General features: G+C 42.7%; 2 protein-coding genes across 4 annotated transcripts in view; one reads left to right on the top strand and one right to left on the bottom strand.

The window, feature by feature from the left end:
* serp2 (stress-associated endoplasmic reticulum protein family member 2) overlaps positions 1–923 on the top strand; it is a 6,692-nt gene extending 5,769 nt beyond the window's left edge. The window contains exon 4 of the mRNA XM_017423842.3: positions 599–923. Coding sequence (XP_017279331.1) covers positions 599–639 — 41 coding nt within the window. The 3' untranslated portion in view covers positions 640–923. The remainder of the gene's footprint in view (positions 1–598) is intronic.
* Positions 924–2,452: 1,529 nt separating this feature from the next.
* Positions 2,453–27,978, bottom strand: tsc22d1 (TSC22 domain family, member 1). Of its 3 annotated transcripts, none has more exons than XM_017423852.3 (3): positions 24,587–27,978; positions 5,422–5,473; positions 2,453–4,008 (listed from the first exon to the last, which is right to left on the bottom strand). In XM_017423852.3, exons 1-3 carry the CDS (start codon positions 27,157–27,159, stop codon positions 3,739–3,741), a joined length of 2,895 nt encoding a protein of 964 aa, XP_017279341.1. In that variant the 5' UTR covers positions 27,160–27,978; the 3' UTR covers positions 2,453–3,738. The 3 variants fall into 3 exon arrangements, with proteins under 3 accessions (XP_017279341.1, XP_017279343.1, XP_017279342.1); XM_017423854.3 differs by lacking the exon at positions 24,587–27,978 and adding an exon at positions 9,659–13,322; XM_017423853.3 differs by lacking the exon at positions 24,587–27,978 and adding an exon at positions 5,656–9,628.

The following is a 27,978-nucleotide window of genomic DNA, read 5'->3' on the forward strand; positions in this document are numbered from 1 at the left end:
AACCCCTTAAACCCTGAGGAGACCCTAACCCTAGCCGAGGGCCAAAAGGCCCCAACTAACCCTGACAACTCAGGTCCACACGTTTTCCTGCTCCAGCATTCACTTTTTTTTTATCGCGTCAAAACATTCAGGAGACGGTTCTGTGACTTTAGGTTTTTTGTAACTCTTATTTTTTTAAAATCTTTAACTTTATTTACAAATATTTTACTCACAGAAAAACATAAAGATCTGTACAGCAGCTTCACTCTGTTTCGTCCTCTTTAGCTACTTTTAGCTTTTAGCTGGATTTTTGATAGCTTTAGCTGTCCTTTGGCTAGTTTTAGTTTTTTTTCTTCAGGCTCTGCTTTTAGTTCAGACGGAAAGTTTGAACTTTTATTCTGCTCTGAAAATAGTTTGCAGTAAAACAGATGAAGGTTGAGTCCATTGGGACCCAACCTAACCTGCTCCAGACCAGGTTAGGTTAGCCGCATGGGTTAACTTGGTTAACTAGGTTAGTAGGTGGACCCTGGTTAGGGCGCAGGTTAAGGAGGAGCTCCGGCTCGTTATGCTTCAGTTCTCGTTCAGAGGTTTTGACCCGTGTTGTTTCTTCTCCTCTCAGCTATATTTCAGATCATCCAGAGCATCCGTATGGGGATGTGACCCAGGGGGGAGCCTCTGGACCCCCGCCCCGCCCTCACTGAGCCTGCCTACCCTGCGCCTACTAACCACGCCCCCACCCTCGCCCCCGGACCAATCCCTGCCCTCCATCAGCGTTTACAGCGTCGCAGTCTGCAGGACCGGCAGCTTTTCTACGAACAGTCTGAAGCCACGGCCTGCTATCTGCTCGGCACCTCTGTGTGTGTGTGTTTGTGTGTGTGAGCTGCCATATTTGTCTGTGTAGTGCGAGGAGAAGAATGTTTTTTCAAATAAATGTTGAGCAAACAGCAAGCGCCCACTTTTAATTCCCACTGTCCACAGCCTCACCGTCGTGTTCTCGTTACTGCTTGTTTTTAGCACAACTCGACTGTTTATTAGAATTATTGCTCTTATCCCAGCTTAGCACTGAAGTACAGTCAGCTCTTTGCCGACCAGCTGTGAACCTTTTCCAGTGTTAGAAACTCACCACTTACCTCTTCAAGCCCAGTTTGACTGGAAATGAGTGCGAACAGGAATAATTATTCCAAATATTTGGGGTTTTATTTTGAAATACCTGACTTAGCACGATTGCCCTCACACTAAAATGTTTATATTTGTATATAAAGCCCAGTTTTGTCAGATTAAGACATCAAGTTGTGAACAAAACAGCTGATTCCCAAATCATTATACTTCCACTGCCATGCTTCTCAGTTTAGATTCACCAAATTGTCTTTAATTTCTTTATCTACAAATCCCACTCTCTGGCTTTAAATGCTTCAAGCTGTTACTTATTGTTTTTTATATTCAGTTACTCTTAGACTGATTAGCTGTGGCGGCCATCTTGGTTTACGAGATATTTTGCAGACACTATTGACATTCAGTTTTAATGCCAAAGTTTTAGGCACAGATGCTCAGCTACTACCACACCAAACTTCAGCTCAGTATTTGTTAAAACTGGCTTATAGCCAGTTTTGTGTTTTCTAAGGTCAGCTGGCTGTGGCGGCCATCTTGACTTGGGTTGGCTCCAGGATTTAATCAGTTGTAGACGTCCGGTGATTAGCCCAGTGGTGCTCGAGACATTTTGGTAAAAGACAAACATCAGAAATGATAATTAGGTTTGTTCAAATAAAGTGACTCTTCAGCAGGTGGAGGAATCAGATCATTTAAAGCCATAAGAGCTGTCAAAATGTTATGCGTGTTTCTCATCTGTGATTTAAGAAAAACCCACTAAATACGCATCTTCATGACTAAGTCTGCTGCATAATAAATGAGCGAAATCAGTAGATTAATGCTTTGTTGCCAATAATTAAAGTCGTTTGTTTACATTCCAACAATAACGAGGAGACTTCGGACGGCCTCGGCGCTCAACGGAAACGGAGTCCCATCATCAGAGTGAGAACGATGGGGTCAGAGACGCAGGGTTGAAGGAGGAGGAAAAGGCGAACTTCTTTTTCTCCTGAAAAGAAACGGCGATGAAAAGCTGTGAGTACGAGAGGAGACGGAAGGAGAGATGCCGAGACGATCCGAACCAACGAGGATGTCCTTAACCAATGGCTGAATTCAGCTGTAAATAAAGCTGAGGAGCATCTACTGAGGTCGAGTTAAATTAAGCCCCAAACATGATGGAGAAATTCAATTAAAGCCACTGAGAAATCGCACATTTTGACAGATATTATGGCTTTAACCTAGAAGGAAACAAACCAACGCTCGCACTCGAGCACAGATCTGCGTCGAGTAATGACTCTGGTGATCGTGTGCGCACACATGCAGCTCAGTAACGGCTCACGTTTGCCCAACGCTGCAGGAAAGAAACGGCGACCAGCTGGTTTTTTTTTCCTTTCTTAAGCACGTTTATTGAAAGTTGTGAAGTGCAGCTGTCAAGTGCAATTGTAGGTATTTATGTCATCACATCCGGTTGTTGAGGAAACATGCACAGAACATGAGCATACAACTGATACACAGAATTTAAAAGAAAAACATCTTCGGAGCTTGTGTGGTTTTTTTTTTTCCTTCCTAAGTTTGCTTTTTTTTTTCCTTCAGACCCAAGAGTTATTCACTGTCAAATAAAAAAAGAAGAAAAAAAAGGTGCAATACTTCATAAAGAAAGAGCGATGTGAGAAGTGTTTACAGTTAATGTTGAAGTAACGGAGCAGGACAACAGTTGTTGGTTTGTGTGTTGTCAGTTAAATAACCTAACCTCCTTCCGATCCACAGTCCTGAAAATACAGCATTAAAGATGGATGACAGCGACGGAGCGAAGACCACTCGCCTGCATCAATCTGTGACCTAGATAGCATCTGTTGTTCCTCTCCTCCTCCTATTTTACATCGTACTTACACTATACAGAAATGTACATCATCTTTTGCCCTTGAAGGAGGAAAAAGAACAACAACAACAAAAAAACTGCAGCTTTAGCCCAATGCTCCAACCCTGTCAGAGGAGCTTTAAACAACATGCCACGGCAGGGTGGAGAAAACAGCAACAATGAGCTTCGTCAAGGGCCAAAGGATGAGCTTCCAAAGTGAAATACTGAAAATAGATTCTCATCATCTCCATAAGAAACCATGTTTTTGTTCAACCCACAGTTTTAAGTAACATCATCACTGCTGCCAAAAATGGTCAAAATAACCTCCCCGCCAAACCCCCCCATTCCAGATGGGGACTCGGACGTGACGACAGGTGCTCACATTCTTCATCTGTCACTCCTCCCCACGCCTCGGGGGAGAACCGCTTTTATTTACATCATTCGGCAAAACAGGTAACAGCCAACGCCTTCCTCCACCTGCTGCTGCTTCAGTTTATCACTTAAAATCCAGACACAGGCACAGTGATTTGTTTTAATTCTTTAGCTAAGTAGATTTGTGTCGTTGATAAGCTGTTTTCACTTTTCTTGGTGAGACATTCTTGTTGATGACTGATGGTTATTTGGCAAATGTTTGATGGTTTTCTGAAAACAAAGCCCCGTTTCGATTGTCACCCTTCACTGTGTCGAGGAGCACAGCTGTCTGCATCCTTCAGAGATAAATATGTGCAAAATATTTGTCTTGACAGCGTCGCCTCCAGCTGCAAAAGGCGAAGTTCGGCTCTGAAAACTACGAGTTCAGTCTATCTGCGCGGACCGGGCTACGCCGAGGGGCCGGAGCTGTGCGAGGCGGGCTGGGCGAGGGCGGCCGGGTTGGGCGGTCCCGTTGGGGCGGCCGCCGGGGCCGCAGGCGGAGAGCCGGTCTGAACCTGGGCCTGAAACTGGGCCATCTGCTCCGGGCTGGCCAGCGTCTTCAGCAGCGTGTTCTCCTGCTCCAGCTGGGAGTTTCGCTCGATCAGCTCCTTGATCTGCTCCTTCAGGACCTCCACCTCCTCTCGTACTGCATACATCAGGTGACTCTTCACCAAGTCCTGAAACCAGGCAGAGACAGGGGGGGTTAGGAGCGGGACGACAAACAGGACTCCATCCGTAAACTCTGACATCTTTAAATCATAAAATTAACTCTTTACTGCGTCCTGGGGGTAAAATCTGACTTTATTTGCACCGCACTTTTTGTTGACACTAGTCAGCAGAGGAGTTCAGCGTGGAGCCATTTGTCCCAGCAAGGTTACCATAGCTTCCTGTAGCAGAAACACGTCGCAGTGTAGTTTTATTTAAGAATATATTTATACAACAGGCCCGTCTTCAGTAAGGGCTTTGAAACGATTCATCTGCCTGTATTCTTATTCAGTTACCAGAGAGGAGAATGAAGATGCAGCAGCACTGAAAGCCTACTGGAGCCCCCGCTTAAGGTGTTTTTAGCCAGAAAGATGTTCTGTAAGTTCTTCTAGGAGTGCTCACTTAATTTAAGCAATTATTGTTATATTTGGTTAAATAAAGATATATATAATCGATTTAAAAAGAAAAAAAATACAAAATTTAAGTGCCTGTTTTTTCTTATTATTAGGCATGAATATATATATCAATTAGTGATCATTTATGTAAAATAGGCCACAGTCATTAAAGTTTCCAGATGATCAAATTGCATAAATAATCGTTTTCTAACTTATGGCAGCCCTCTAAATCAGGTCAGGAGGTGTCTCAGAATACCGAGCTTCATCTCACATCAGGTGTTTATTTCTCAAACAGGTGAGGTGCACATTAAATTCACTCAGAGCTCATTTAAATCATCGTGCACAAAATTCACAGACTATAAAAGGTTCATAATTAGGTTCGGTTTTTGTAAATAGTAGGAGAAAAAAATTAGGTAAATCTGCTTGATTTGTTTAAATAAAGTGCTCGAAATGCATCAAAACAATTCAGTAAAGTAATAAAATATTTGTTTATTTATCAAAATCTAAACGCACATTGAGACGTGAGCAGAAACAGATTAAAAATGTGGCCCTTTCTCCAATTTAATCTGATAATAAAACAATTATCTGATGATAAAATGGAAAAACCTGAGGGAGAAAGGGGTGCTACGTCACTGGCTCCGCCTACTTTTAAAAGTCTCAGCCAATCGGAGGCCGAGATATATTTAACGGGGCGTTAGAACGCTTCAGTTTGCCTAGCAACAGTCCTGACAACGGAGATGGAGAAACGAAAAAACAAAAATTAGTTTCTGGTTTTACAAAACGGGGTGCTTAATTCTAATTACGACTTTTATAAGACTTGATGGTAGTTTTAATTAAAATGTAATTAAACAAACAGCCTACAGAGTCCACTTTGTTAGTTCGCTTCGAACGGTTCAAATGAACACATAATCCCGCAAAGGTGCGGGGAGTAAAACCATTCCTTTTCTCTTTGTTTTCGTTAAAAATGAAAAAATAAGGATTTAAACTCACCATAGCCTGTTCAATCTTGTTGTCTATGGCCACCACGCTGGCTCCCGACGAGCTGTGAGAGAAGAAAAGAGGAGTAAATACATTTGGAGGAGCGGTCTGTGCTGCAGGGAGGAAAGATGGGAGAACCCGGTCCTCCTTCAGAGGAATGTGGCTCAGGAAGCGTCTGGAATTTTCTACAAAACACAGTGAAACTATTCCTATTGCTGCAGGTATATATATTATATATATTTTTACCTATTGTCGAGCTTGACTTGTGAGCTCCCTGCGCTCAGCAGCGACGACAGGAAGGAGATGGAGAAATTTCTCAGCTGGCAGACGCCTAAATCCATGGCCACGGAGTAGCACGACGACGTGTTCATGCTGTTCATGTTTTACATTTATTTTTATTAATGCGACTAGCATCGAACAGCCTCGAGTCCGGCTCCGCGAGACACATCCGCCTCTGCTTAAAAACGACAGCCGCAGCGGTTCGGATCCAACCCAAGGTCAGCCCATCTCAGCGGGACACAAAGGACTGCGGCTCCCCCTCCCGCACCGTCCCCCCAGCATAATTTATCCCGAGGAGCCGCCTCCTGATTGGTCGAGCCGGAGGCCGCCCCGGGTAATTTATGCGGGAACGCCCCCACCTGCCGATCAGGTGACGCCCGCGCTGCGTGCTTCGCGAAGGAGGAGGAGGAAAGGTGGCCGGAAGCAGGAAAGGAAGGGAGGGGGGAAGCCCCGCCCACCGGGGGGCTCGGGAATGGAAAGGATTGCTGCAACGAGACGAATTACCCGGCGTTGCCATGGAAACTGATAACAGGCGTTTTATCTGAAAGATAATGCTGCTTTCCATCCTTTCAGCACCAAATACTAGGTGTTAAAGTCTTTAGGTGACACAAACTCAGCTTTACTCTTCCAGATAAACTCCAAAAATTACTTTATTTGTTGCCAAATTAAAAAAAAAAAGAAAAATATAAACAAGGTAAAACGAGTCAATGAGGGATTCTTAAGTATCAATTCATCCTTTTCAAATTCTCTTTACAAATCTTCACAATGATACCAAACATTAAACGAAGGAATTTCCAGGCGCTACGGCAGCTTGTAAAGAAATGTGGTCAGTTTCAAATAAAATAAAATAAATTATTTCTGAAGTAGTTTTCTGTTAGAAAACTTAAATTTAAAGGTCGATCAGAAGAATCATATGGTAGTTTGATGTTGTTCTTATGGACTTATTTTTATTTAACACATATTAGTTCACAAATAGTCATAGTTTAAGTTGCAAAGGAGTGAAAAAGGAGTAAGTGATCTACTGACGAGTCCTGCAGCAGAAGGGAAAAGATGTCTGAGTCTTGACGAGCTCAACCTTCTGCCTGAAGGAAGCATCTGAAGCTATTTATGTCCATTTATTTATTTTATAATATAAATAATAAAAGCGTGCAGCCAAAGGATGGCAGGGTTCAGAACTGCCAACACTATCAAGCAGAGACATTTTTATATATAATGATTGTATTTCTGTATCTATCAGCGTTTTAGGTGCTGTTTTGTATGGGCACATATCGCCCCCGTGTGGTCAGGTACAGTACAGCACAAGTTCCAACCCAGATTCAAACAGACCTGTGATATTTTACTACAAGTGTTTCTCCTTTCAGACAGAGGAGGTCATTAAGGTCAAAACGACTAAAAGGTGCATTCAAACAAGCTTATAGATGATGTATTTTAGTGACCTACTTTTAACAACTCTACTCAAGTTTTCATCTCAGACGTCCACTAAATAACATGTTCACCCACCCACACACAAAACCCTTCCTGCTCTCACCCTCTCATATTCCTGCGCATGGAAAACCCTTCAAATTACTTGTGTTCACTTTCGACATTTAAACAATCGTATTCACACGCTGCAGTGAAGATAAAGCAGGTCCAGTCCTTAAAGTACTTAAAAGTACTGAGTACTACTGGTGTCAGCTCTAACATCAGATAAACAGCAATCAGGGGAAGATACTGACTCATCTACGAATTATTGATATTGTGAGAAAACTGTCTAAACCGTTAACATAAAGACACAACAGATGCCACAACAGAGAGTGTGGTCAACAATCCAAATGGTATTTACTAAATAAATGGTAAGCAGGTTGAGGAAAGAACATATGTGCTAAAAATACCACCTGTGTAATAATTCTAGTTTAAAATAAAACAATATCTAAAGAAATACAAAGCAGTTTCTTGTGCATTTCGTACTAAAGAAGTTCTTAAATGTAACAAAAATGGGACAGAGGTAAACAATACGTCAGAAACGTTAAATAAAGCATTCAAGCAGCATCTAAGAGGTTTCTGACCAAAAAGACACAAAGTTGTCCAAATTAAATCAGCAGATGTACAAAACAGCAACGCATTTACTGGATTATCAAAAGGTCAGAGTGAGGATAAAATGCACCTAACACCAGTCTTAAAACCACAACCTTCTGTGTTTTTTGAAAAGATAGGAAATAAAAAGAGCTGATCTACAACTAAATATCTCACAACCCCCCCTCCTTTGCAAAAAAAGGGAGTAAAAGCTAAAGAAAAAGTCAAACAAGGAGCTGTAACATCTACCACGACCCCAACGTGAGTCATGAAACACCAAGTGTGGGAATGGAAAGCTGTACTGGTAAAGGTTTAGAAGTTATGTTTGTTCAGTTTGCTCACATTGGAAGGGGAACATTTTCGGTAGATTAAAACATCACTCTCAAATGTATTTATCAACAGCACAATTCTTCTTTTAGCTAAAACACTATAAACAGAGGTTCAAAGATGGTCTGTAATCACGTTTGATTCCAGTCAAACACCTGAGTACTTACTGTACCAAGAAGCCAAGGGCCTAAAAAAGATGCTCTAAGCCTCTTTTAGCTCTTTCAGTTTTCTCTTTGACTGGAAGGGGTTTTAGCTTCTTATCCACACCCAAATAGCCCGTTCAGCTGAAGCTCTGAGAATCAAACCCTCGTGACGCTTTCAAAGATGGAGGTGCACAAATAAGCTCACCAGGACCCAGTGGGGTCTGTAAGTTTACTTCACACGGCCAGCTTGTCCAAAAAATAAAAAATTAAGAAATAACACAATGCTGTTGTCAGAAAGAAACTTTAACAACAACGAGACAACCTGGCTCCTAAACAATTCCCTAACTGTTTTAGTACAACATTAGAACGAAATGTACCGGAGTAAAAGAAAAAGGGTGTTGCTCCTAAACTGTCTGAGACACCAGTTTTATAGTCTTTTCTACATTAAGCTGTTTGTACAGCAGCGAGTTTAACAAGCTTTAAAAAGAGCAAGCATCAAGTCAAAAAGACCGACTACAAGAAGGGACATCAGGGAGATGGTGACAGAAGTCGTACCAGCCATGTGCAGTCTGAGAAAAATAATATTTGAGTGTTACAGGAATTTTAAAGTGCTGATTCAGATCCTAAAATATAATCATGAGTTCATATAAAGAACAAGATGGGTTTATTGATTGGCTGTTTTCTGTCTTGAAAAATCCCTTCAATTCATTTGTATTCCCAGCATGTTTCGACCAGGTGAAGTTGACCTATAAAACTTTCAGAAGCTAAAATGGCCGAGTTTTGACCCTGTGTGAATTTACAGGTCGTGCTGCAGGCAAAAAACAGCTCTGCTGTAAATCAGAACCGGCCCAGGGACCCAGTGAAGCAGCACAAAGGAAAAGACCCGAACTGTAGCAACATCAGTGAGTGCTGACATGATTATCCAACAGGAATTCTCAGTGACGACTATTTTAACGACATTAAACCAGCTTAGGATTCAACTAAAAGTAAGAGTTTTCATGCAGTTTATAACATTTCATATGTCCTATGTTCCCTTCATTGCTTTTCATATCGTACTGTATCTGAAAGTATTGTATTATATTAGGAAGGAACTGACTGTAATTAGACCATTTCAAATAAATACAGTAAAGACAAGTGGCAAAATATGTCAATAACACATGGACAAAAATATACCCATAAACATGCAGTGAAAAAAAATCTTATTTATCCTCAGGAGCTCACAGTGAGTGAACATCTTTATCCCATCCTTGGTATCAATTTGTCCATTTTTCTAAACATGAATCCATCTCAGTTTAGTTGCAAGTTAAAGTAAGTTAAAAGCAAAAGAGGTCCCGTGTTCCTGAGTGTTAATACCACCACAGCAGCCTGCAGTGCTAAACAGAGGGGACAGTGTTTGTGTGCAGTTGTGCTACAGTGAAGACTTCCTGGGGATTCTCTCTCTGTTTTACCTTTTGAGATGCTGCTCCAGCTCCCAGAACAAAAGCTTCAGAGCCATCTCGTCGTGGCCTCGCAGACGTATCCCCTGCACCCTCATTGACGCGGCTCTCAGCTGGAACATAGAGACTCCGGAGTAACGCTGCGCTGTGTAACGACCTTCTTTGTTTGGGGTTTTTTTCTAACAGCTCCTGCTCCTCCTTACGTTTAGAGATGGGATCTGGGCCACGGAGACGGGCGCGTTAAGAGAGCGAAGCTGCACGTTGAGCCTTCCAGCGATCGCGCGTGTGTCTGCCCTTCATCTTTCCTCCGTGTAAACCGTTTGTGTTTGCATGTGCAGGCTGGCGAGCGCATCACTGAATACAGACAGTTGCTGCGGGGTGGTGACGTGTGATCATGTGGTACAAGCAGTTACATAAACCATCAACTAAGATTAGCATGTGGCTCAGTGATTTCCCCGCTCTTACACAGCAAGGCCTCTGCACTCAGCAAACTGAGATAATCTGCAACTATTCAATAATAATATTTAAAAAAAGCTCAACATCACTGACAGTACAACCCTTTCCTTCTTTCCTTTGTTAAATATTACAAAGGACTCAATGCCTCCATGGCACTGGGTGAGAAACATGCTACACTGTCCAAATTTATGAGATGATAGTTTAAGGTTGTCATAGTCTGAATCACCTCATTTATTTTATGTTTCACAAAATCAATGCCAACCCTTCAGTTTGTTGGTCAAGTGGATTTTTCCTGCAGCCCTGTGACTTTGTGTGTCGGCCGTCTGAGTGACGAGACATGAGACCTTGCGCTTCAGGGTTTAATCTTGTCACGTCTCATTGAAAGGCAGCTCTATCGTGCCTTAATGCCTCAGCAAACAGAAAGCACAACATGCACTCACGGGGGCCTCTGCTGGCTTAGAGATGGACGGCCAAGAAACAGCTGGTAAAAGACGAGCTCGATCCCGGGGATTTCACTTGTCCCAACAGACTTGGTGCGCTGGGGTGAACCAGTGGCACGGCTTCTGGGAAAGGTCATCCATTACGGCCTTCTTAAAGTACTAACCAGCCACAACGCCAGTAAACAAGATTAAAATGACATTCTAACTTATTAGGATTGGGCTTTGGTACCCAGAAGGACTACCAGTCCTCGAGTCCAAAAGAGGTAACAAAACCAAACACACCGCCTGCCTTTGCCTTTTGCTGGCAGGCAATAATCAAAGTGATCAGAGCAAACGTCACCAACATATTGAAGTTATTGTTTGTCCAAGTACATAATCTCTTATGAGGGATGCCAGGTGACAGTAAATGTAGTTCTTCTAAGATTTCTCAATGAGAAAATAAATGATATTTGTTGTAACTGAATACATCAGTTACTTCTACTTTAAATGAAGAAAGGAAAAACTACAGCAAACTATGATTTCAGAAAACTTATCTGCTGTAACACAGAAGCCTGCAGACACTGTGTCCTGGGGTATTACTCATCCTCGCTTTCCAGATCAACATAAAATTGAAAGTTAAGGTCCCACTCAAACCAGTTCCAAAACAAAGAGGGATAAATGGGTGACAGAGCTGCAGCATTATGCTTTGCTTTACCACCAGGAGCTAAAGGCTCAGAAGCTGAAACAGCAGCCATTTAAACTCTGGTTACATTCAAACCTGCTAGTTCAGTGGAAATCAGACACATCCTGTAGAGACACAAAATGCAACCCAAAAACAAAATGGCCTAGCTTTGAAAAGCCACAACAATGAAAGTGAATGTGAGAATTTCATCACTTCACCCAGGAAGACGCAAAAAGATATTTTAGCTTTCGGCTCTGAGTTCGGCCCTCCGTTGGGCTTCTGCTCAACCACAAAACTCATCCTGATTCAGGTTTAAGGAAACTCACCAAAACCACTGTCAGATAAAAAAATCCAGTACAGTGATTGACGTTCCATGGTTGCTTCATTTCATCTGTGCTCTCCAAAGCTCCTGACCAAACCTTTTACTCTACATTAATTAGATTTCATTCAAGTAACGGCAAAAGTGCTGTATGTAGGTCAGCTTTATGCCTTAGAGGAAGACGTCCGTCCTGCAGTGCTTTGGGCGGAAATGCAGACTCTAAATTTTTACAAAAGGGGCCTGGTATGTCCCAGTGATAGGAAAAAAAGCCCTATTGAATTGTTGAATTGTAAAGGCTTTTGCCTGAGCTGTAGTTTGATAGTAGAAAGTGTGCAGAGACTTTACCAGTAAGCCCTGGCAGAGGTTTTTCCATAGTCACACCCTGACTATGGAGAATGACAGAGAGCTACTCGGTGAGTCAGTCAGAGAGGCAGGGAGGAATGATGAGTGGCCATTTTGGCCTCCATACATGGGAGAGAGGGGAGCAATTTGGGCTGACAGCAGCAAGTCCTCATACTGAGCTAAACTCACACAGACAGGGGAAAGGAGGAAGAAGGGAAAGTCTGCTAGAAACAATGGCCTTGATCCTTCACCTTGGCATGAGTACAGTGAGCTTCAGTGAGCCTCGGACTGAGGAGAAACAAAAAAACAACCACAAACATGACTCAAATACTATACTGCAGAAGGTGGTACCTCACTGGGCTGTAGGCGACACAAACCTGACTCAGTATTGAGAGAAAATGCTAAATTTTCAGCTGCAGTCTCACTGAACTCTGAGTTTGCAAACAAGCGACCAGATGCATTTTCCGCAGCCGGATTTTGAAAATCACGGCTAATTTTCATGTACACGGCTCGCAAAACTGTATTCTAGGCTGAGCACATTATTTTTATTGCTCACTTCAGCTTGGTTTGTCCCCACCTCGGCAGCTGCACACACTTTTATGATTTAATCTACTGAGGTACACTTGAAATGAAAACAGGCAGATTTGGACCAGTTTTATTTTTTACGATTACTATTGATCATTCCTTTAACCTCTTCTCAGCTCTAAAAAAAGTTTACAATCCAGTTCTTATTCACACACTCACATATTTACACTCAGTACATGCAACAATTACTTTATTCTTACACACAGCTGGACTTATTAAGGGGTAATAGGGTTCACCGTCTTATCCAAGGACAGGTGGCAGGGCCGGGGATCAAAAAGCCTTCTTTTTTTTTCAGAATATCTCCCAACACGCACGGATGCAGACGTTACATAACCTGTGAAGGGTGTGTGAGTATCAGGTTTGAATAATGTGGGGTGAAACCTGGTATTAAAAGGATTAGTTGCCAAAGAACACACAGCATACCAGTCCAGGCAGCACAGAACAGGAGTAATGCTAACGGCAGCACTAAAAGACGAGAGGAAAAGGGCCTCGGGGGAGACGTTCGAGGGCCACGTCTTAATGACACGTCAATACAATCAGTCTTGGACAATTACTCTACCTTCATTTTGCTGTTAATTTATCTAGTTTTAATTTAAAGCAAGCTTTCTGTTGAAGTTAAGAAATGTTAATTTAGAAGATTTTGTAATAATCTTGAAACCGTTGTATCACAGCGCTGACTTCAGCACCACACAATTCATCCGTTGTCACCTCACACCTATCGTGGAAAACTTATTTTTCTTGCTGACGAGTTCAGTGGTGTTTGTATTAATGAAATAACATGTCACAAACTGTTTTCAGTGAAAGATATTACACTTATTGACAGAAAGACACAAACTGCCAAAATATGAGTCAGCAGCTCTCAGTTTTTAGTGTCTCACAGTGATGTCTTGTTAAAAAAAAGGATCTAAATTTGTGTTGAAGATCTAAAAAAGTACTTTATAGTGGATTTCCAGCAATTCTCCACGAAACAACAAAATTATTTTGTTGATGCTGAGAGTATATTTATTTTTGAACATCTGCAGAGTTGTGCACTTATGATAATTAAACAGCAGTACTCCTAAAATGTCAGAAGGTTTGGTCGACAGTACGACATCATCATAAAATGCTTCATAAATTACAATCAGTTGAAGTTTGGGGGATGGGGGGGGCATACATCAACCGCTTCAGAGCTAAAAGATTTATAGTGTTCCTCGTCGTTACGTCGGTCGTTTGAGGTCAAAGGAAGTTCATCAAATCGATTTGTGGAAACAATAAGTTACCCAGCCTGGCCCAGTGTCCTGCTTTCACTTGTATCCGATTACAAGTGAAGACAAGAGGAAAGAGCTGCGAGTGGATTAGAAACGGCTCAACGCCACCAGGTCTAAATCTCTGACGAAAGCTGGTCTATCATGGGTACAGCTTAAAACCAAACGATGACAGACAGTTGTTTACTTCAGGCTTTCACAGTCGGAGGAAACAGACCTCGCAAATATGGCTGCTTGTCTCTACAGCTACATGTTCCCAGAATGATGCAAAAGTCTTATTAGAAGATATTGAACATGCATATTATTAGACTGCCTTATTTTATAGTAACTGGCATATAGTCCATCAGTCCCCTTCTACCAATAAAGATGTTGGTAGGGAGTCTTGGATTGTTCAGCTGAATGCCAACTACAGCTTGTAGATTTCTGCGTCGAGAGGACAGTGCGTAGACCAGAAACCCAAAGAGCTGAACTGAAAAAAAAACACCAACACCATCTTCTGGTCACAATCAGAACTTCATTTCACTGCACCACCTCTCTGTTGCTCCTGAGGAAGACTTACTTTTGTAACTTGCATAAAGTAAAATGAATAATTAACCCATACTTTTCCAGACCTAACTCTATATATTGTTCAAACAATCTTAGGCATTTAATGTCTAGTCAGGATTTTATTTTCTTCAAGCTAAAACAAACAAAACCAGAAGACTCTGAAAAGAGAAATATTCACCAAGGCCATAGGGTCTCTAAAAAACTGGAGGATCCGGACCACCACCAAGATGTAATCACTTGTTATTTTGTGACAACTCCAACATTTACTGAAAAATCTCTTCATTAGTTTTTAGGTAATCTTTCTAACAGACAGAGGGATGGACACTCCTGAGAACTTCCCTTTGAAATGACCCTGGTTACATAAATGATAAAAGACATTTAACAGACCACAATAACCACATCTGGCTCAGTCACACAGTCAGTGAAATAACATGCTGATGTAGGACTTCAAATTTCACTAATGTCCTGAAAAACCTACATAGATCTGTAACGTCACAGTCTAAACCCATATCTTTGAAACTATTTGACCAAAAGGCTTCAGACACATGAGCTGGTCTACACTGCCACCTCATGGCTGAAACTATCACTAAACGAAGCATTAGGACCAATATATAAAATACTAACGGGCCGAGTGGCTCGACTGGTCATAAACTGAATGTTAACATCAAGCCAGTCAGAGCTACATGTTTACATGTCAGCTCACTTTTATACAGTCACCCCTTTACACTCATATATAGAGTGTAGAGGGGGAAAAGTTTATTAAAATTAGAGTTTTGTGCAAAGTTTAGATACAGTAGATTTACTTATATTTTAATATATAAAACTAAAACTTCTCTCTAAGGTCGAGAAGTTTCATTCAGTCGTGTAGCTTTAATTTCAGTCACTAGAAGGACTCGAAGCATGTTGTTAATTAGGCTTCTTTTACTTTGGAATTAGACATACTGCTTCTAAACCAGTAATTAATACTGATCTTTGTTCAGTCTGTATAAAATGAACTCACAGTACAGAGACTCAGAGGTTTAACCTGAAACTTCAGACCACTCTGTGGTCAAAACTGCTTGTTAAATGTCACTACAGCTGTCATACAGAGCATTGAACACACTATAATTACTGAAAGGATCATTTCTTTACATAAGCGAGCATGTGCACATGTTGGCAACATAATGGGCTAAGTTCTGATGTGAAGAAATGATAATCCGTCTCTTTTAACATATGATAAAATCACCTTGTTACCTGTCATCTCACCTAATATTGCAACTCAGACAGAAAAAAAGTGTGCATGGTTGCTCAACTAACAACCAATTTATTTTAAGCTCTTTAGAGGAGTAAAATGGCCCCACTAATTGCCCTGACCGAACTTTAAAGAGGATTTTGAGTCATGATAAGTCCCAAAATGCATTTAGAGGAATTACAGCACACCAGAGACCTTGCAGCTGCTCTAATGAGCTCTCGCTGATTTTCCTCTCAACTTCCTTCTGGTGACTCTTCCAGTTCAGTTTGAGATTTGTAAAACGTGTAAAACATGTCTGTTAAGTTTCTGTTTAAGCTCTTTTTCATTTGTTTCCTGCAACGACGCTGTAGAGCAGCTTGAGATTTTGTTTCATACCAAAACGTTCACCTCTGTAGCTCTGCAACAAATCACATCACCAGTTATGTGCTTAAGATGTCTGCAGCTGCTCTGTGGCCTGAATGACTCTCACATGACTAATCCACAAAAACCTACAACCCACAAAACTATTTTAAATACAGGAAGACATAAAAGAGCACAAAGCCACTTAATACTGCACAGGAAGTAAAACAGCTAAAGTTTTAGTTTGCCAAACTGCCAACAAATGATGCTTTGTAACCAAATGACCATAAAAAAATGTGGATTTAACTGGATAATTTCCCCTCCCAGCAGGATGGCATCACAAACACACAAACCGTAAACTAAGGGAATTATGCATGTAGGCAGGTTGCATCTTCCCAACCAGCAGGAGGCGGTACAGCACCGTTTACAGAGCTGACGAAGGCGCGGGCTGTGGTTTTCATTAAACTGCTGTGACAGTGTCAACAGCAGCTGACAGGGGGAAATCTACCAGCCATGTTTGGCTCGGAGCTGAAAAGTTTCAAAGGTGGTCATAACATTCTGATCCCTAGGCTTAAAACTTCTGAAGCAAAGGGATCACCGTGGCTGGAAAATCTACTTTCAGTTCCTGCAGAGAGCTGTGGAGCAGAAGAAGCAGCAGTAAGGCCGTTTAGGTACAGGATGCAGAATGAAGAGTGATGTGTTTGCTGTGCTTCAAAGAACCAGAAGTAAATTTAACTTCCTTCCAACAACCTTCAACATTCAGTCTGAACATAATGAAGTAGATTTAACCTTCAAAACGAGTGGATATAAATTTACCAAAACTAGACGTTGTTACAACCAAGCAGAGAGTTGAAGGACTTCATTAATATAAATGAACATATTTATAAACACTCTGGAAAAGCAACCCAACTCTTTTTGTCCAGGCCTTCAGTGGAAGGTAAAATCTCTCCTCTGCTTTCAACATTTGTGAGTAAAACCTTCCTGACTATCATTTCCGTTTTTATTTTTAAGTAAATATTAAATATAAATAACCCTTATTAGCAGGTGACTTTGCTCTGCTTATACACAACACACAACTGGGGACAAAATGTCAACAAACGAGCCAAAGTCAACAACAGAAAAAGGAATAAATGAAACAAAAGGACAGTCAGGATTCCTTACGCTCGTAGCAAAGTCATTCACTGGGTTCTGTGTTCTGTGTGTAACGTTCTCCTGACTGGACAGTGTTCTGGCCACAGGAATGCTGGCCATGAATCAGCACATTGCCTGCATGTTTAGGGGGATGACAGCAGCAGACCACTAAAACCTAAAGAACTAAAAATTTTATTAAAGTGCGGCTGAAGATTGAGCCATTTCAAAACGTCAGAAATCTCCCAGGCAAGTTGCACGTCACAGATGAGAGCTTTAGGAGACTGCAAAATGTTAAATTCTTCTTTAACCCTGAAAGAAAAACAACAGCTATACCAACTATAAATCTATGTAACACAACAATACAGAAATTTATCCTTTTTACTAATTTTGCTCATTTCTCAGTTGATGATCAAATATGATGTTTGCAGATGTTAAATATACACAATTTATGGAAACAACTATTAAAATATATTTCAAACAATTCCACGTTTAGCTTCTTACAAAAAAGAGATAAACATTTGTCTTCCAGTAAAATAATACAACCATTTTAACCTTGTTCTGTGTTTGAATGTGAATAAAAAAAAGCATTAATGCTCTGAATCATTCTGTGGTTCAACATCTTCCAGGATCAGTTCCTTTTAAAAGAGCACGCCCCTTTCTTTTAAAGAAACTTGTTTCATTATTCCACCGGGAAGTTTTCTTTCCCCCCCTATGAGACAGGAGCACAAAACTTTAGTTACAGCTATCCAGCACAACAACATGATCTACAACCGCCTGGGAATGCAGCAAGTGGTCAGGAATATAACCCCAAAGCAGCGATTAGATTTAATTAAATAGCGATGACCAAAGAGATAAAAATCCCTCACCCCATAAAACAACAGCAGAACTAAAGAAATGTGCCTGTTTGTGATGTTCGGCTACAAAAAGAGCCAAAAATCACAGCATGGACGGATCCTTATCAAGGTTAGACTTTTTTGAGGCGATGTGCGTGTTGGTGTGTACGAGTGTGTTTAGGTTTCGGAGGGCAATTTTCTCAAAGATGAAAGGGACACTAAACATAATCCATTATTGTCCATTACAGGCCATTAGTTTTCCCACAGCACCCTTAAGTGAAACAATCCTGTTTATTGATGGAAAACGAAGCAATCAGCAAAGAAGGGGGAGGACACAAACAAAATCAATGACGCTTCTGCACAAAGCACACAAAAAGGCTCACAACACCAGAGCAACAAAAACATGAAGTAAATTACAGAGACGTGGACACCGAATAGTTGTTGTATTAACCTCTATAACACCCACATACAAAAAATAAAAACTATAAAAAATCTCTGCTATTCATGAAGCAGCGTGTTGCTGCACTGCTGTGTTCTGGTGCTCTCTGGCTCGGTCTGCGGGGTTAAAAAAAAAATGGGGGAAAGGTCTACAGCCAAACGAAAACAATCGCTGTTTATGTTTGAAGAAGCAACATATAACCTTTCATGGCCTAATATTCTAATGTCAGATCATTTCTTATTAAAACAACGTGTAAATGATAATGTCCAGGTGGACTGACGACCTGTTCATGATGCCTCTCGAAGTAAAGAAAATAAATGGATGGACTTTGTCAAGTGTGCACATATAAGCCATTTTTATTTTTGCTAAGGTCTATTAGCTGTGGTAACCAAGTTGGTCCAAAAGGGTAATCTGTTGTATTTGTACATCTGATGACAACTTCCTGAGTTTGGCAGTTCATGACATATTTTGCTAAAGGTACAGGTAACTGATTACATACACAACCCATTATCTCTACTCCTTCGCCTTTGGGGTGATAATAAATCAGCAACATCTGGACACCAAGTTTCCAGAGGTTTCAGTATAAATCTTTCCACAGAGAAGACACGAATGAAGCAAAGAGAGACAATGAGAGCATTTTTCACCACTCTCAGCCTGGTTCCATCTGTCCCGGGGTGTTACGTCCTTCACAGACTAAACCAGAACCAGTCGACCTGACTAAGCTGAACTGGGTCAGCTTAGATCACTTCCTCTTGTGTGTTGGGAATTTTGGGGATCTTGTTGATCTCCACACAATGAGCAACAGACCCCGATCACACCAGCTCCCTGCAATGCCAGGAGAGAGGAGGGGGGGTGGAGATTGCATTCATAACAGCCAGCAGCAAAGATAGTCATCACACCGCCAGCCAGACCACATTCCCCTGAGCTTTCACACATCCAAACACACCCTTGTGCACTGCTAGGCAGCGTTCACCCCAACAATAGCTCTGCATTTGTAAACTGTGCGACCTGCTCATTCATTTTAAAACAAACCTCTGTTTTGGCAAAATGCTGGTTTGGCGAAAGAGGCATTTTCCACCAGAAAATCTTTTTTTCCATAACCAAAGAAACACCACATCACTCAGACACAATGCTTCGAATGTTTTTATGTTAGAACCACTGTTCTTTAAGCAAAGAGTCAACATTTTAAGGTGAGCAGGAGTTATTGATACAAATATTAAAACACATTTAAATTAAACCACTCAAAAGATTTGAAACTAAACTCAAACTGGTCTGAAATCTCTGGTCTTTAACTGAAGGAGTACCACCTTTTCTCATACTGACTTCGTATAGACAGATTGTTTTCTAACTACACTTTTACCTGATCATAAAAAACGAAGCCATTATGCGAGCCATTGCTACTGGAAAGCCTCCATCTATAAATATCAGCACAGAACCTTGGCTTGTTTACGGATCCCACTGCAGCCTAATGTTTGTTAGGAGTACAGAAGTGCAGAGAAATGCTCCGGTATAAAAAATATAAAGTTAAATAATGGATAACATTATCAGCATCATCTTCGTTTAACTCACTACCAGTTAGCAGGCACGTTAAAGTCAGATATAGTTAAAAATCCAATTTGTGGAAAACTTTCATCCTCAAACAGGAGGAATGTTTAACAATAAATGCAGCGACAGACCTGTGACATTTCTGCTGTTCCGTTCTGTCATTCTCCATCAACAATGGAGACTGGGATGCCTGACTCCCGCTGTTCAAAAGGCTGTTTCTTTTTCTTATTTAGCATTTAGAAGAGATGAGTGAAAACAGGTGAGTTTCAGCCCATCGGATTATAGACACAAACATGCCTCGGATTCACTGCTGTATTTCTGAAATCTCACAACACTGCACCTTTACTTGCTTTTTACTCTTTGCTTTTGGCTCTTAGGTTCCCAAAATTGAAACAAGTGAGTCAACATTTTGCCTCCTTCGCCACGACTGGAAGCAAAGGAAGTAAACACAATGCAGGACTTTATTATCCGAGCTGAGAAACCATTGGATATGGTACGAGTATAATGCATCCCTGCAGGAAAAACAGCTGATATTTACAGACTGCATGAAATCAGTGGATCTCAGAGAACAAAATAATCTTTCATTTCCATGCTGCATGTGTTAAATGACTGAAAGAAGCTAAGAAAAAGGTAAAATTGTCATCAGATTAATTTGGAAATCTCAGCTATGTTTCAAACAATTAAATACCACACAAACAGTACTACAGCACTGTTCGTACTGAAGCTTATAAATAATTCAGTCCTGAACTTGTACCAGTTATTTATGCTTGTTGTCCCTGAGACTGGTTTCATCTTTGCAATGGAAAGATTTAGAAATGCTAAATAATACTTAAAAGTGAATAGATGTCAAACTGCACCTCTGCAGTACGAGCCACAGCAACTACACGTCGGAGCTTTTCATACGACAAATATCATTTTGAAGGCAAAGACAAAGCTGCAGACTCGACAAAGGTTTGCATTTTCCTTCAACGAGCATCAGCAGTTTACTTTTTAAAAATACAAATGTGACCCTGTCAATGTTATTTAGGTCTAAAATATCTCATCTAAATATAGTAAGAAAATGGCTGTAACACCAGATCTTATTTAACATCCTCCAATTGTAAATAATGAAAACTAAATTTAACCAAAAAAAAGCTAGCATATGGCCAACTCTGCTGCTTTTAAAAATCTTTAAATCAAGCTTCAAAATTTCAAATAACGAACCCAGAGCACGTATAAATGACACATTGTTGCATAAAGTCGACAGCACATAGGTATAACTTGGAAATTAAGTTGTTAAATCATCCGATGTACTCTGCTCGGGCTATTAAACCTTTAAAATTGTAGTCAAATAAACTCCAGGAGACAATCAGCTGCAATATGTCTGCCAACCCATCGTGAACTCATCCCTTTAATGTTCTGTCAGCACTTACAGAGCAAATACACACCTGACATCTTTTTTTTAGTACAAAGACGCGCTCACGCGGCGAAACAAACCCATGAAAAGACACTTTACAGAGACCCTGTTGTTATACAGATAGACCTCAGAGGGTTAATGAGAACAGACATCGAACACACTAAAGCCTGAAAATATGTTGTCACAAGAACTGAACTCCTGATATGACCCATGTCCAGAACAGCTTGTATATTCATCCTTAGTGGACAGAACAAGGACGAGAGAAGCGGGTTTGTCCCAGCAGGTTACAATCCTTTCATAAAGGTGACTTTAAACCTCTTCACTACATCGTTACCAAAAACAGTGTGGAGTTCAGCACTGATGAGTCAATGAGAACTATGATACTACACTTGAATAATGGACAACAAAATGGCACCAGTCATAAAATGTTAACATTTCAACATTCAGACAAAAACACAGAGACATTATTTTTGGTTCGCCAAATCCTTCGGTCACCATTTTCACACCTTTAAAGTCATTGTTATGAATTCTGAAACTCAAAAAATGCTTCAACACCCGCCTGACCTCCCTCACATCAATCACTGTGTTCTGGTTTGGAGCCTCGTAAACAATGGTTAATATAGCAACATCTGCCAATTATAGGCAACCCCAGAGAAGTTTTAACACTATTGTTGAATTCAATTAGCACCTCTGACACAAACCACTCAAAGAATAGACGCCGGTCTAAAATAATCAGCTGGAAGTAAGCTAATTTTAAATTCTGTCTTGTGGCAGAACTTCCACTATAAACATCATTAACACATCAGGGATTTGAAAATATACAAATAACTTTTACGACATTGATAACAGACAGTAACATGTAGAAGCTTTCCTTGCACAGGCTGGTTGATAGTTTCAAGGTTTACCACAGAGTTAAAAAGTCATGGTGTTAAAACTTTTACAGTTTTCCATCCCTTAAAACAAGATAATAGAGACAGGGCGTATTTATTTATTTTATTTCCCCCTCTGTTTCTGCAGCTGTTGCTCTGTGCTGTCATTCAGCAGGGATTTCCTGTCAACCAGGGGTGGCCAAACCTGATCCTCGAGGGCTACCATCCTGCATGTTTTACTCGTTTCCCTGCTCCAGCACACCTGATTCAACGGTTAAATTACCTCTACATGTTCTACAGAAGACTGTTAATCATCCATTGATTCAATCAGGTAAAGTAGCCCTCGATGACCATCCCTCAGGTTGGCCACCACCGCTCTAAATGTTTACGCTCGTTAACCAAAGACGCCATCAGGTGGTTGTACGATTTATCCAGTGGACAACACGATCAGGCATGGCTCGTCTACCAGAGGAGCAACAGATAAATCTCTCCATTTAAGTTATTGCTGTTTTGAAACAAGCTACAAGGGTTAGCATGTTGGCAGGAGAAATATATAGCTTAGCGCAGGCTCTAATAATTCAGCTAATTAATGAACATCAGCTTGTCAGGCTCTCAACAGCACTTTACAAAGAGCAGAATAGGAGTAATAATCTGCGCAATCTCAATTACTTTAGAATTATAAATAAATCAATATGGTGCCATAATGTAGTTTAAGTGAAGACAACTTTATTGACCTTATTTCACTTAAACTGTTGCTCCCTCAATGAACACATGTTTATGTAAAGAACGGCCTACAATGTTATTAAACAGGCTGCTCATGCTGAATTATGTCCATAAAGTCCCCTTCAATGGGTTTAAAAATACATAAAAATCACTATTTTAATGCAGCCTTCTGACTCTTGTGTTCAATGTTAAAACTGAGCCCAAACATTGCTGTAAACAAATGTTATAAATAAAAAATCTGATTACTAATTAGTTTAAAAATCTGATACTGATAATAAAAAAAATGACTGTCAACACATTCCTTTGTGTTCTGTCAGTCCCTGTTTATTTTTTGTGAATTCAAATTTAAGTACTATAAATTAACGTTTTAATACGTTTTATCATACTAATATAGCTATAATCATTGTTAAACAATGTGTGACATTGCAGCAGGTTGGTGTTTTTTCACATTACAATCAGTGGATGATTTTCAGAATAACAGCGAGACGTTGTCACCAGAAAGCAGACTGACGTCAACGATAAAGCCAATTAGTGAAGAGTGAAATCAGAAGGCAAAAGGACTGATTTGGAAAAACCTGACTGTGCTCGGACCGTTTGCGTTTTGATCAGCTGATGCGAATGTGCAGATTAGATTTCTGCAGAGAAATCAGGAAGGTGATGCTGCCTTTTGTAGAAGCCTCGTTAACTACCGCTACACAAAGAAAAAAAAACAGCCTGGAAACAGAACCAAATTGACTTGTGATCATAATACAGAGCCAGCAGAATCCTGTTTGTTAAAAAAAGCCTTTGGTTTAACACAAATTCAGCTAATCAAAGGAAATAATCCACCTTAATCCACACAGATTTATGCATTATGAGACAACAGAAGCTGCATCTACCTGACCTGTTCAACATCAGCAGCCATCAGCCTAATAATACACTTTCTTTTCCCATCTGGTGATTTAGATTGAAGATATTCAGAACACTCTAAAGGCTTACAGGCTAAGTAAAAAGTTTTTAGGGGGGAAAAAAGGGCTTAAGATTGTTAACAGGAGAGAATTATAAGTAATTTCCTTCTGATTGAAGGTGATTAAAATTCCTGTCTGACCTCAGACATTAGCTCTTAAAACTTACTGGCGGTACATTCCACAGGATTTTCACTTTGTTCACCAGGAAAAAAAAAAAAAAAAAAAAAAGAGTCAGGCCTTCTAACGATCAATAAGACCTTAAAATAAAAGTTACACACTTTAGTTTTCATGTCCATCAACCCAGCACCTCCTCCTCGTGAGATCATCTAAAGGCAGAGTGCATTTTTTTTCACTCCAGTTAAATTCTATTAGATGTGTAGCTACCTCCACTAATCTACCACTGATCAAATAATCACACAACTGTCTCTGTGCTTCCTGAGTTTTAACAACGCGCCGAGAGAGAGAGAGCGTAAGACAAACTGTCCAGCCAGCACAAATTGTGCCCTGTAAGGCCGACAGCTGGGATTTTAAGCAATCTCGCAGGAGGCGAGGAAAATGTAGAATCACTGCAGCCACTTGATAAAGGCAGGGAACGTCACGTCCAGCCGAATCCTGCACCGTGTCCCGCTGACAGAAGACAGACAGGACGTAGCAGCTCAGCCACTGTCACCTGGTTATCAAGAATGACTACCTCCTTTATTCTCTCACATCTGCTGCAGCAGCCAGTTACATCAGTCAGCTTTAAAATTATTCAGAATACTATACTGTATTATGACAAGTAACAAAGAGTGCCTGTCAAAATTATTATTATATTCTTCACTGGAGCCAGAAGAATTGATGACAGACAAAACACACAAATAAAACAGTGAAGAAAATGAAGTCAAGGTGTCTTACCCATCCTCCTCGCCATCTACAGTCTTGAGACCAGCTGGTGCAGTTAAGGCACTGGCGGTGGTGGTATTGCCCTCAGTTTCTTGACCCTGGCCAGTATTGGATCCAGCCTCCCCACCGGAAACCTTGGGCAGCCCCAACAAAGCAGACTGATGCTGGAGGAGCAGGCGCTGGGCATCCTGCAGCTGTGTGGTGGTGAAGCTGGGCAAACTGGCGTACAGGGCGCTGGCCTGGGCAGCATGAGACAGGGCCTGGGTACTGCTGTGGTCCTGGGTCAAGCTCACAGAGGAAGGCTGGCTATGAGGAACGCCTTGTTGGGGCATCCGAGCAGTAGTGCCAACACCGTGGGCTTGGGGCTGGGTCTGATGGTCGTTCTGAAGGTTGGAAGGAGGCACACTTGGTGCAGCCGCTTGGCTCTGATGAGCCGCGGCAGGGAGCTGGCTGTTCAAGCTTGGGTTTTGAATTTGCGTTGGGAGAGACTGTGGCTTCTGCTGCTGACTGTCCATGTGACCAAGGCCCGCTACACCAACGTGAGAAGGCAAACCAGAGGGTGGCTGTGTGTGAAGGAGCCCCTGTGATTGCTGAGGACCTCCCATCATTTGAGTAGCTCCATTAGCCTGTCCAGGCAGAGCAGCGATGGCTTGGGTGGGAAGGGGTTGAGAGGCAGCAGCTTGGGGGACAGCTTGCTGAGGCTGGGTGTACTCAGGTGGCCTCACTGATACTGTGGGTGCTGAAGGGGAAGCAGCTGACTGCTGTGGAAGGCTGGGGTAGCCTAATTTCTGCTGCTGAACACCCACTAAGCCCTGCGAGGCGGCTGGAGGTTGATTAGCAACTGCCTGGGCGTAGGTTAGCTGCTGCTGGGGCACGGCAGAGGTGGGGAGGCCAATAGAGGTCATGAGTGCAGGCTGATGGATGTTTGTAGGAGCTGGGGGGGCTCCGGTTGTCTTCTGGGTTTGCATGTGAGATTGTGGTTGAGATGCTCCCATATTTAAGCCACTGGGAATGATTCCTTGATAGCCCTGAGGAGGGGAGGCGTAATCCTGGGCATGCTGTGGTACTGGGGATCCACCAGCCTCTCCACTGCCCATGATCTCAATGTAATGGCTCATTGTACTACTCACAGAACTACTACTTGTGCTTTCCTTCTCTGAGGCTCCAGCGGCGCTCTCTGGGACAAACTGACGTACACTGAAGGACAGCGTGTCAGACGTAGATGTGCCAGGAGCAGGGGCTGGCGCCTCCTTGTCATAAAACTCGGCGCATGTCCATCTGCCCTTCTTAAAGGGCTCAGAGCTGGAGTCCAGCTTCACTACCCTGAAGCGAGAGCCGGTAGTAGCCACAGCAGGAGCAGATGATACAGGGGCCGGAGCCACACCTGTCGCAGGAACACTCACAGGCTGCGGCGCAGCTGATCCAACTCTTCCCTGAATCCCGCTGGGGACTCCCACGCCTCCGGAGGCACTGACAACTGCAGCAGCGGTAGTCATAGCAGTCATGGAGCTGCTGCTTTGCTGATGCTGCTGCTGGATCATGTTGACATTAGCAGCGGGCAGATGGTTACCTCCAGCTGGAACAGCTCCGCCACCACCAGCCCCTCCGCTGCTGCTGATCACGTTGGGAGGAAAGCCACCGCTGCTACTGCTAGCACTTGTGCTGGTTCCCCCCCTGACAGGCACATTGGCAGAGCTCAACATATTCACATTACTAACACTGCTGGTCTGGGGATTAACTATGCTAACTGTGTTGCCTGTCGCAGAGCTGTGCATTCCAGGGACAGATCCTGGGGTCACAACTCCCATAGGCTGAGAAACAATACTTGAAGGGGCGGCATGGGAAACATTCTCTTGATGGCCCCCCACATTAGAAGGCATTTTCTGGGTGTGAGACGGTAAAGCTCCAGAAGCAAGGGAAGATGGGACGCTGCCAGGCCCAGAGGACAGCGGGAAGCTCTGGGCATGGTTAGGGTGGTGAGGGTGGTGCACAGTCCCGTTCACAATGGCCCCACCGTGTTTCTGCGTCTGGCTCAAGTTGTGGGGGTGTGAAGGCTGGTTTGGGGAGACGGCTCCAGGGGTCTCCACCTCATGGAAGTTATTCAGTGTCTCCTCCGAAGAGCTTCTCTCCGCTCCAACTGCGTCGTTAGCCCGGGAGAGGGACACGTCCAGGATTTCAGAAGACGACAGATCCTCGGTGTGGGACTCGTCCAAGTCGTCATAGCTTTCCGTGTCCTCTGCAATACTGTTATTGGTGCTAACAGACACCTGCGCCGGGGTCACACTGGTAATCTGGAAGCCACTTTTCTTTTTGATCTGAGCTCCCTGTGCCGGCTGAAGATTCAGGCTGTGGGGCGGCGGGGGAGGATGATGGGGACCCGGGGAGGATGAACCAGCAGGAGGTGGAGGCTGAATCAACAGGGAGGGCTGGTAATCGTCGTGGCTGTTGTTGACCACCGGGTTCGCCGGTGTTGACAGTGTGGGGCCGCTCCCGCTGCTCGTGTTGCTGCCCCTTCTGTGAAAGACGGCCGGGTGCGCCATCTTCCTAACACCGCCAGAGTCTCCTGCGGGGTCCGGATGGTGCATTTCGAGGGGATCCGGGCGGTAGTTGGTCTCCGACAGTAGGCAGTAAGATTGCAGTTCGTTAAAGGCGCCGTTTTGCCAAAACTAAGGTTTACAAACAACCCAGTTAAAATAAATAAACAAACAAACAAGCCTGGGGTGATGGAGGGGTGTTTCCAAGCGAAGTTGGTGCGATGTTAGCAGCCTCTCGTGCGCGATTTCCCTGTGTCAGTTAGCAAGCCAACGGAAGCTAGGTGGCCGCTCGCTCAGCAGCTAATCGAGCTAGCGTCAGCTGATGCAGTCCGCCGGCTAACTGTCCGTCTGAGCCGGGGTTAAACACAACAGTACTCCCGAGTGTTTTGGAAACGACACAATGTAGCTCTTTCGCTCAAATCCACACACACAAACACACACACATACACACACGCGCGCGCGGCGAAAGAGGAGCAGCTGCTCGGGAAGTCGCCTGTTATGTTAAACTGCTAGCTTGTCAAGCGCGGAGCTAGCTGCCAGTCTCCATCACAGTCAACAGTGAGGAGGTTTATAACTGCTGAATTGACTCAAAGTTGATCGAAATTAGACAACCTTCAGCTGGTCCGCGGCGTTCCGAGAGCGCTACGGTCACTCTCACGGCGAAGAGCTAAGGCTCAAGTCCATTCCACCGAGTCCTCGCCTCTTGGTTTTGCTGTATCACTGGTCCTCTCCCAGGCGGTAGCGTCGTTCAGTAGAAAGCCTGCTGCTCGGCTGTTGTGACCGGACCGGAGAGGAGGGGTTGCTCCGTAATATGGCGACCGCGCATGGTCTCTGCTGCCAGACATAAAGCAGTCTGGGTGAGGCGGCGCG

Source organism: Kryptolebias marmoratus, linkage group LG6, assembly GCF_001649575.2.
Source record: "Kryptolebias marmoratus isolate JLee-2015 linkage group LG6, ASM164957v2, whole genome shotgun sequence".
Classification (NCBI taxonomy): domain Eukaryota; kingdom Metazoa; phylum Chordata; class Actinopteri; order Cyprinodontiformes; family Rivulidae; genus Kryptolebias; species Kryptolebias marmoratus.

Bases quoted from the DNA above. Each gene is read 5' to 3' on its own strand.
- tsc22d1 (XM_017423852.3), bottom strand. From the start codon at position 27,159: ATGCACCATCCGGACCCCGCAGGAGACTCTGGCGGTGTTAGGAAGATG. The intron at 5,474-24,586 runs GTAAGACACCTT...CTTCTCTCACAG, and splicing joins GTAGATGGCGAGGAGGATGG to CTCGTCGGGAGCCAGCGTGG. The intron at 4,009-5,421 runs GTGAGTTTAAAT...GCCTGGTTTCAG, and splicing joins ACAAGATTGAACAGGCTATG to GACTTGGTGAAGAGTCACCT.